The 10,907-nt window shown below is 41.5% G+C and overlaps 1 protein-coding gene across 5 annotated transcripts in view; it reads left to right on the forward strand.

Moving 5' to 3' along the window:
- Window positions 1–10,907, forward strand: part of SP110 (SP110 nuclear body protein) — a 50,159-nt gene that overhangs the window by 18,913 nt on the left and 20,339 nt on the right. For 3 of the 5 annotated variants that reach the window (XM_010836989.1, XM_010836990.1, XM_010836992.1), the window contains exons 7-11: window positions 1,089–1,217; window positions 3,491–3,640; window positions 5,613–5,699; window positions 6,768–6,821; window positions 9,103–9,168. In XM_010836989.1, coding sequence (XP_010835291.1) covers window positions 1,089–1,217; window positions 3,491–3,640; window positions 5,613–5,699; window positions 6,768–6,821; window positions 9,103–9,168 — 486 coding nt within the window. The remainder of the gene's footprint in view (window positions 1–1,088; window positions 1,218–3,490; window positions 3,641–5,612; window positions 5,700–6,767; window positions 6,822–9,102; window positions 9,169–10,907) is intronic. The other 2 variants (XM_010836993.1, XM_010836991.1) reach the window with 2 other exon arrangements.

The raw sequence follows: 10,907 nt of genomic DNA on the forward strand, positions 1-10,907 counted from the left end.
ACAGTCCAACTCTCACATCCATACATGACCACAGGAAAAACCATAGCCTTGACTAGACGGACCTTTGTTGGCAAAGTAATATCTCTGCTTTTGAATATGCTATCTAGGGGGGTCATAACTTTTCTTCCAAAGAGTAAGCGTCTTTTAATTTCATGGCTGCAGTCACCATCTGCAGTGATTTTGGAGTCCTCCAAAATAAAGTCTGACACTGTTTCCACTGTTTCCCCATTATTTCCCATGAAGTGATGGGACCAGATGCCATGATCTTCGTTTTCTGAATGTTAAGCTTTAAGCCAACTATTTCACTCTCCACTTTCAAGATCCTCTCAAATCTAAAAAAAAAACAGTTTTTTATTTTCAAACCTCTTATACCTCACTGCTTCCCTTTTGCACATCAGATGACCTTTCCTCCTGTTTCATACAAAAGCATCAGATGAGAATTCCCTCTCTTCCTGCTCCCACCCGGTAAACCCTGCATCTGCCCCCTCCTTTCCAGTTCCTTCCTTTTCTCCAAAGCAACCCTTCCACCTCTCCTGACCATCTCTATGGTCCCTCTCTTTCTTGAGAATTCAGCATCTCCCCCTGGTGACTCAGATGGTCGAGAATCTGCCTGCAATGCAGGAGACCCAGGTTCTCTGGGTCAGGAAGATCCCCTGGAGAAGGGCACAGCAACCCACTCCAGTATTCTTGCCTGGAGAATCTCATGGATAGAGGAGCCTAACGGGCTACAGTCCATGGGGTCACAAGAGTTGGACATGACTGAGCGACTTTCACTTTCTCACAAGGATATTCATTCAACCAATGCCCAATCCTATCACAGTTCATAAAAGGAATTTTCTCTTGATCCTCCTCTCAGGTCATCCATCGCTCTCCCTTCTGTTTCACAATGAAACTTCTAGAAATGAGTTACCCAAACGTATTGTATCCATTTCTTTACATCTCTCTCTCCTCTGCTGCTTTAGAATTTCAGCATCACCAAAGATCACCAATGACCTCCTGGCCACTGTGATTTGAAGCTAAGCATTGTTGACATATGAGGTTGATAGATCAATGTTTGTAGCTATAAAAGATGATCTGTATCTTTTCAGGAAAGAAAAGAAAAAGATGTATCTGGGCCACCTCAAAGAAGAGACAGCAGAAAAATAGCCACCAAGGAAGTAAGATGAGAAAACAAGAAGGGGCTGGAGGCCAGAGACAGCTCATCCCTGTTGGCCAAGGTGTGGGAGATGGGATTTTATTCTAAGTGCAGTAGGGAGCCACTGAAGAGACCTAGTCTGTGAAGTGACATCATCCAATTTTTTTAACTTTTTATTTTATATTGGATTATATAGTCAATTAACAATGTTGTGATAGTTTCAGGTGGACGGCAAAGGAACTCAGCATCCATTCTCCCCCAAACTCCTCTTCCATTCAGGCTGCCACATAGCATTGAGGGGAGCTCCCTGGGCTGTACAGTAGGGCCTTGTTGGTTATCCATTTCAATATAGCAGTGTGTACATGACATGATTCAATTTTCACCAACAAAAAATTATGGTGTTATGTAAAGAATGAATTGGAAATAGAAAAGATATAGGGCACCCGTTTAAGGGGCAGATGCCGTGGGAGCTGACAGCAGCCTGGATTCAGATCTGGCAGACGTTGGAGAGAAGGTCTATTCAAGATCAGTTTGGAGGTAGAGTTGACAAGATTTGGTAAATTGGAAGCTGAGAATGAGAGAGAGAAATCAAGGCTTGTTCTTCAGTTTCTGGCTTAAACGGCTGGGTGAATGGTAGGTGATGCTGTTGCTGAGAAAGGATGCAAATATATTGAGGGAAATTTTTAGAATTCAATTTTTGACTTGTTCATTTCAAGATTGGTGCTAACTGTCTATGCATGTGTGTGGTTTGTCAAGAACCACGGGATTACCCCCTCCTACAGAGTGATGTTCTTTAGAAATATGACTATTATAAAACCACAAAGCACCTGGGTCAGGGAGAAGAATTCTTTATTGATATTCACAACCAGTTCGACATTGTAGCATTTCTCATATGCAGACCCACAGGAACGAGGAGGGAACTGATGGAATCTTCTGTGTGAATGCAGATTACATCCTGTAGACACAGGAGAAAGAAGGATGGATTTTCTGTTTGTATACAGGACATCCTCTTCTGCTCCTGAAAAGAGAAAAGCAATTTTTTTTAACTGCTTTGAGATAAGATTGAAAAGATCCTGAGTCTTCACCCTAATTTGGGAGAATGTAAATGCCTCTTTCTAAGAGCCAAAGAAACCCCAGGTGTCTCCAGCTTTTACTAAAGAGTCTCCAAGTTCTGGGCTCCATCCCTTTTGACATGTGAACACCTAGGGATGGAGTGTTCCATGTCCTGGTACTGTGGGACTTAACCTAGGAGCCTAGCCCTGGCCACAAACATTTGATCATGACCAGAATGAGCAGTTTTATCACCTCTTTGGATCAGGCAGTAATTAACTAGCTAGAGATTTAATTTCTATGGTATGTGAAAAGTGAAATAATTCTAGGGGAAGTGAAAGAAGACATCTCCTATTTTTATATATTCTTTTGTGTCTCAGGAAGCTAGAGCTTTTCACAGAAGCACTGAGAAATCAAGGAGACAATCTCCCCACAGTACACCAATTTGAAAATGCAAGTCACTCAGTCATATCTGACTCTTTGCAACCCCATGAACTGTAACCTGCCAGGCTCCTCTGTCCATGGGATTCTCCAGGCAAGAATACTAGAGTGGGTTGCCATTCCCTTCTCCAGGGGATCTTCCTGACCCAGGGATCAAACCCTGGTCTCCTGCCTTGCAGATGGATGGATTCTTTACCATCTGAGCCACCAGAGAAGTCAATGTGGCACTCAGTAAAAAAATCTAGTCCAAAGATGTAAATACAAAATCCATTGGCAAAATAAAGGGAAAAGAGAGCCCCAGTGCTAACACTCCCACTCCCACTCCCCTTCATCCTCTGGGTCTCAGCCTCACCCTCCACTGCAGGGCCCCTGCCTCTCAATTCTTTGATACCTTTTTGCCCTTTCCCTACTAGAGGCATCCTGGGTCTCTCCTGTCTCCTGTATCACACACAGGCCCTAGGGAACCTGGAAAAGTGCTTTACAAGACCCCTCCTCTGCTGAAACAGACCATCTGACCATGTTTACTTGGATGTGGCACTTTCTGGCAGTTGGGGTCTGAAGCCAGGAAACAGGAAATCAGCCCCAGTGCTCTGGGATTCCCCCAGATTAATCTGATTGATTTCAACAAGTTGCACAGAGAGTGAGAATAGACAGTAAGTTTTCAGGGGAAAGGAAAGTACATACAAGAAAATATATATATACATAACTACAAAGAGATAGCAGGAGAAAAGTGAGGTGCAGAGCAGGGGTACCAAGGTCTCACAGTGGGGAGACTAGGGGTGTGAGAAGGCAATCACTATTCAGGGAAGGAGGAGGGCCACTGGGATTCCAATTAAAACTGTACCCAAATCACTGTTTGGCCAGGGGCAGCCTTACCTGGGCATGGGATCCAAAAGACACTCCAAGGACTGCATCAGGTGACTCATACAGAGGACGACTCAATCAGGAATACAGAGGTCATGACAAGGACACAAAAGAGAAGGACAGAATGTGCCCAGATGCCTAAATCAGAGGGTAAGGCTGGTGATGGAATTTGTCATCTGGAAGCTCAATGTGGAAGGCTCTCTCCTGCAACCCACAATAAACCAATAACTTATTACCATAAATAATATATTTTTATGGAAAATAGCACACTTTTCTTTTTTTAATATAAATTTATTTTAATTGGAGGTTAATTACTTTACAATATTGTATTGGTTTTGCCATACCTCAACATGAATCCGCCATGGGTGTACACATGTTCCCCATCCTGAACCTGCCTCCCTCCTCTCTCCTCGTACCATCCCTCTGGGTCGTCACTTTTCAAATAAAAATATTAGGTGAGTGGTATCATTTTACATTTTTGCAGCTCTCTTTAATGTCTACCTTAATCAAAGCTGGATTCTTCTAAAAATTTTTATTAACTATCTTTTCAATGTGCTTCTTCAATATTTTTGTACATATCTTTACTGTATTATATTGAGAGCTGAGAGAACACTTTTAATAACACAGTCTATACCCTGTTAACAATTGCTTTCTGTTTTTAAAGCTTCTTTAAATTTTTTTTTCTTTCATTGAAATATGTTTGGTGTACAATATTATGTTAGTTTCAGGTACATTACATAAGGGTTTCATTTGCATACACTATAAAATGATCACCACCATAAGTCTAGTAACTTATTAACTATCCCCATTCAAAGTTATTACAATATTATTGACTTTATTTCTTATACTGTATGTTATATCCCTTTGGCTTATTTATTTTATAACTGGGTGTTTGTACCTCTTAATCCCCCTTACCTTTGGTTGAATCATGGGAAGAAAATCCAGCGCCACACAAATCTGTAGCCAAAAGGGGGGAGTACTTTAACAGTCTTTTGAGATATCTATGGTTATTCACATTTGATACTACACCAAAACTCCACAAGTGATAGTTTCTTAAAGGTTTGCTGTAACCAGAGTCTGAAACCATATCAATGAGCTTTTCATACTCCGTTGTAGTAAGATGTTTCACACTATCTTGTGTTTCAAATGAATCTCCTACTCATGCCAGACTTTATAATAGCATATACAACTGGAAAGTATTGGTTTACTGGATTTTACAGTGAGCTTACAACTCAATCACCTGAGTATTATTCTTGAGACAATCATGGTACTTCAAGACGCAACAAACTACTTTATATGTGCTCCCCAATTTTTCACATAGACTTTTTTCCTTTTGGCTGCATCAGGTCTTAGTTACGTCATGCAGGATCTCTCACTGCAGTGCACAGACTCTCTATTGTGGAGCACAGGCTTAGTCACTCCACAACATGTGGGATCTTAGTTCCCTAATCAGGGATCGAACCTGTGTCCCCTGCACTGCAAGGCAGAGTCTAAACCACTGGACCACCAGGGAAGTCCTCACATAGACTATTAAAAAGAAGTGTTCTCAAGGGTAGAAATTTAATACAATTAATAATTTTAACTGTTTCATCAAGAACATTCTTAAATGAAACTGCTGTTTGTTTTTTTCATGTTGAGTAAGTGGTGGTGGAGAACGCAATAGGTAATTCTAAGATTTGGGGACTTTATTTGTACTGAAGCACCAGAGTTTTTACCTGCTTTATCTGTGCAAAAGCCAACATAGCAAAAAAAGGCAAAGAACATCTCATTATGAGAACAATTTTGACCTGGAAGGTCTCCTGAAAGAGTTTTCAGGACTCTCCAAGGGGTTCACAACCTCACTTTGAATCTCTGGTCCAGAGGCTCAAATGACGGCTCCCCAAAGGACATTCTGTTAGTAGTGGAACCATTACTGACCAGCTTTGCTATGGCCCTCCCCTGACTGGCAGACAGATCAGTGGTAGAATTATTCTCAGGAGGGTGTCTTGGAGGCTCAAGCAAGACTGGAACCTCCAGCCTTCAACTCCAGAGTGTTCAAGGTCCTTCCTGGTTCTCTGGGAGATTCCATTGACTTTCCAGAGGGGAAAGTGACATGAATGCTGTTTTTTTTTTTTTTTTCCAGAGATCAGTGATAATACTTCAGAAATGGATGAAGGGAAGAGACCCCAGGAGCCACCCAGCACACCACCAAGAATCACCCATGGCAAAGGTGAGGGATCGCAAGTCTCACAGTGCATAATCAGGAACCCAGACTTAGAGCTGTTTTACTGAGTCAGTGTTTCTCAGCCATTTGTTCATTATCGCTGCTCCAGAGAGCCCATCTAGATATTGTTTTCTAATCATGAACCCTACCCCCCAGGGTATTTTAATAACACAGGTATATTATACATCCATTTCTGTACTTGATATATTTATTTATGCTTTATACATGAAAAGAGTTAAGTTTTTTCATCCCAAGAAACAATTAGGGGGCAACCCATCACTGTTAAGGCTCCCCTGGTGGCTGAGACAGTAAAGAATCCACCTGCAATGCAGGAAACCCAGTTTTGATCCCTGGCTAGGGAAGACCCCTTGAAAAAGAGAATGGCTACCCACTCCAGTATTCTTGCCTGGCCAATTCCATGGACAGAGGAGACTGACGGGCTACAGTCCATGGGGTCACAAAGAGGTGGACATGACTGAGCGACTCTTTCACTTTCTTTCTCTACCGTGAAGAGTTCATGCTCTGAGTATATTCATGGTACTTTATTACACTGCCAAGCCATCCAGTTTTTCCCTAAAACCCCAATCACCATATTTCTCACATGATGTTTCTGGGAAGTGAACAGCTAGTCATAAACGCAAATGTAATACTATACCTGAGCATGAAGCCCTGACTTTGTTGTGTGCATGCGCAGGACTAGAGAATCTTGGTCCCTAGAGCCCTCTTGAGGAGCCTCCATTCTCCATTATAATAAAGTGAAAGTGAAGTAGCTCAGTCGTGTCTGACTCTTTGCAATCGCATGGACTGTAGCCTACCAGGCTCCTCTCTCCATGGGATTCTCCACGCAAGAATACTGGAGTGGGTTGCCACTTCCTTCTCCAGGGGATCTTCCCAACCCAAGGATCGAACCCTGATCTCCCTCATTGCAGGCAGACGCTTTAACCTCTGAGCCAGCAGGGAAGCCCATTATATTAAGGGATAGAAATAATACTGTTAAAGCTTTACCAACTCAATATTGATGGAAATGAATACAAAGATTGCTTATTCAAAAGTTTCTTTCTTATTACTTTCAAGATTCCATGGATGATGACAGTAAACTGTCTTTGGAAAAATCTCCCGGGAAAAAGCGTAAGTGTAAAGAACTTATTTGGTCCCTGGTAGGGTAGATTTGATATTATTTTTAATGATTGTTATGTCCTTAGGATATCCAAGCCAGAAAAAGATGTGTGCTTTTTACAGCAGTAATTTAACTTTTTGCAACATTAAAAAAAAAAAGTACTATAAAAGCAACACTCTGTGGCCATTAAGACTAACTTGCTGGATGTGACAGAAAACCACCACTTACCCTCCCCCTCCTTATAGTGGGTGAGATAAAAAGGCTTATTTCTCTCTCCTATACAGAAGTAGGTGGTCGGGGCTGGCACCATACATGGCTCATTCTGGCTGTCGCTCTATCATCCTTACCATGCAGCATCCCCTTCACTGGGCTACAGCCCACAAGAAAGGAAAGAGGCAAGATCAAGGAGAGGCACATCTCCTCCACTATAGGACTCTATCTGCAGGTTAAATTTAGTAATTCTGCTACCATTTCCTTGCCAAGCAGCATGGATCTCAGCACCATCCATAGCAGACAGCTGTCCTGGAGACCCCTGTCCTGCAGAGAACTATGCCTGGCAGAGAAATTCGCTGTGCAGGTTAAGCCAAGATCTGGTTCAGCTTGTACTGAAGAGTAGCCCATCCTGTCCAGCCCCATGTAAAGTTCCTCATAAAATCTGCCAAAAGTATGCAAAGTTATTAATCAGGAAGTGAAATATCTATTTAATCTGCTTCTGCCACCTTATTTTTGTACCTTACAAAAAGGTCTGCATTCATGTACATATATGTGTGTACATTCTTTACATATATATATTTATATGCATATACATTATATATATGTATATATACACACACATGCTTATTCTGCATAGTCTATTCTATAAACACTTCAAAACATTTTTCTCATTGTATCAATGTTATCCATTATCTATTTTCCTTTTTCGGAAGGGAGGGGATATACAACTCATTACTGCATGAGTAACAATTTATTTCAATAATAACCTATTGGCGGTAAGTTAGGATACTTCCCATTTTTATATAAAAATAGAAATCATATTGCATGTGTTGGTATCTGTACACAATTGCCCAATAATTTCCTCTGAATTAATTTCTAAGTGTAAATTACTTGGTTAGAGTCTATATATCTTAAATTTCATATTTGTTATACTGTTTTGCTGTTGTTCCCTTTAACAACACAAGTGCTCATTAACTGCATCCTCATCAACCCAGATATGATAGAAGTTTTTACAAGTTTGGGTATAATTCAAACCAAGCAATGAATTTTTTGGACTTTTGAGGGGGGGGGTCTAAAGATGCTTTTTAAAATTTTTTTTCATTTGTATTTCCTCTTTTAATTTATGCTTTAATTTAATTTATGTACTTTCAATTCATGCTTTTTGTCCATTTTCTTAGTATGCTATTCATTTTTTATTTTATCTATTAAGGACATTCATCCTCTAATGTTACATATATTGGAATTTCCCAGTTTTATTTTAATATCACATGGATACTTTTTGAAGTATGGGCATTTAAGTTTTTTAAATGGTTAAATCTGTTCATCTTTTACCTTTATGATTTTTGGCCTTGAGTTTGGCTAAGAAGATCATTTATATCTATGGCTTATAACAATCTCTCTATATATTTTCTTCTAGTCTTGAAAAAACTAGTTATTAGAAAAAATGGCATATTTTAATGTTAATAATTTGCCACATCTCTGTTATTCTTTATTCAATCCTTTTTCATTTCCAAGTAGTTTCTTCACATTGGCTCCTGGGTCTCTTTCCTCCCCAAAGTGATAGGAAGATAGAAAAAATTTTACTTAAAAATTTCAAATTTGTAGATCACTATCAATTCAGTTCAGTTCAGTCACTCAGTCGTGTCCAACTCTTTGCGACCCCATGAATCACAGCACCAACTCCTGGAGCTTGCTCAAACTCATGTCCATTGAGTCGGTGATGCCATCCAACCATCTCATCCTTGTCATCCCTTTTTCCTCCTGCCTTCAATCTTTCCCAGTATCAGGGCCTTTTCTAATGAGTCAGCTCTTCGCATCAGGTGGCCAAAGTATTGCTGTTTCAGCTTCAGCATCAGTCCTTCTAATGAATATTCAGGACTGATCTCCTTTAGAATGGACTGGTTGGATCTCCTTGCAGTCCAAGGGACTCTCAAGAGTCTTCTCCAACACCACAGTTCAAAAGCATCAGTTCTTTGGCGCTCAGCTTTCTTCACAGTCCAACTCTCACATCCATACATGACCACTGGGAAAACCATAGCTATAGATAGCCATAAAAGATGATTTTCTTTTCTGTTTCAGAAAAGAAGAGAAAAATACATAACTGGTCAAGTTCAAAAAAAAGACAGAAAAAATGTCTCTCAAAAGGTGAGCAAGAAAGATGAAGTTGTCATTCCCTTGGTGTTCATTAGGGTTCTTCTCTTCAGCCACATGGCCAACTCCACCCCAGTGCCTAGACCATCTCATCAAGGACTATGCCCCACAAAGAGAGAACCATGTTGCTTCCAACAGGCTTCTTTTATCTTAGCACTGGGAAGGAATGAGGCGGAGGTGGACAGGAGGCATCAGACAATTTTGAGATACGGGACTTCCCAGGTGACCCTAGTGATAAAGAACCCACCTGCCAATGCCAGAGACACAAGGGACATGGGTTCAATCTCTGGGTCGGAAAGATCCCCTGGAGGAGGGCATGGCAACCCACTCCAGTATTCTTACCTGGAGAACACCCATGGACAGAGGAACCGGGGGGGCTGCAGTCTATAGGATAACACAGAGCCGGACACGACTGAAGTGACTTAGCACACACAATGTCCAGTGCAAGTTCAGAGCCAAGAAGAACAGACAAAGCAAAAACCTGAATGTGCAGGCAGGATCCAGATTCCCAGTCCCAAACTGGGGTTAGATTTGTGGTCATCGAGTGTTCAAAACCACCCGCAGAGATGCTCAGCATGCCATTGACTCCATGCATGACAAAGCATGTTATTTGCAGCACAAGAAACAAAACTGTATGTAACTTTGTGTTTTTCTGGACCCTCTGCTTTATTCCTTTTCATGCTCATCACCTTTTATCCTTTTCCTCTGCACTTTCTCCCTCTTCCCCTGCCCCTCTCCTTTCTCCTTGTTTCTTTAGTTCAAGATGTGCCGATTAGTGGGGATTGTCTTGGATTCCCAGCCCTTAGGAGGGAATGTGGCACCCTGGGAGGAAATCTCCTCTCAGCGCCCAAACTGAAATCATGACATGCATTTCACTGCTTTGGACATTTTCCCAATTTTTCTGCTTGTTGCCAATACCCCTCAGTCTTGGGGTCTGACCTGGGAAGGGACCAGAACCTCCTCCCTACCCTTCTCCTCCCCTTGACTCTTTTTCCCAGTCCCCAGCCCCGCTGCCTCCTTGTCACATGCTGAGTTCTCTCTACCAACAACTTCTGGGAACACTTGACATTCAGACCTCTGAGCTTTTCTTGTTGGTGTATAAAAATAATTTTTGGAACATAGAAATCCCCTTTCACTCTTGTGTTTCTGAGATTTTGTGTAGTATCTCCAAAGTGGCCTCGACTGAGATCCTGGGCTAGATTCTGCCCTTTCCCGAAAATTGATTAACTTCATAATTAGGGAACCCTGACTATTATAAGGAGAAGGAAATGGCAACCGACTCCAGTATTCTTGCCTGGAGAATCCCAGGGACAGAGGAGCCTGGTGGGCTGCCATCTATGGGGTCGCACAGAGTCAGACACAACTGAAGCGACTTAGCAGTAGCATACAATGTATAAGGATGAAAAATACATAATTTGAATATTTTCTAAACTATGCTGCTTGTTACACATTCATTCCACAGAGATGCATTGAGCTGAGGTGTGTTCTGGCCACATGCCTTAGCTTCTGAGGACTCAGCAACAAGCAAAACAGACAAGATCCCTGCCCTCATGGAGCTTATATTCTCACTGATACACATGTAATGAAGAGTCAGAAAGAGGAATTGAAGGAGGAAAAGAGAAACAGGGTTTAGGGAGGAGAAGAAAGATACATCCAAGAAAAAGAGAGGAGTGATTATAGAGAAATAGTAAGAGGCAGGCAGGGGTACAAAGGGAACTCAAAGTGAGGGGACT

This window comes from Bison bison, unplaced genomic scaffold (assembly GCF_000754665.1).
Source record: "Bison bison bison isolate TAMUID 2011002044 unplaced genomic scaffold, Bison_UMD1.0 scf7180017864068, whole genome shotgun sequence".
Taxonomy (NCBI): Eukaryota; Metazoa; Chordata; class Mammalia; order Artiodactyla; family Bovidae; genus Bison; species Bison bison.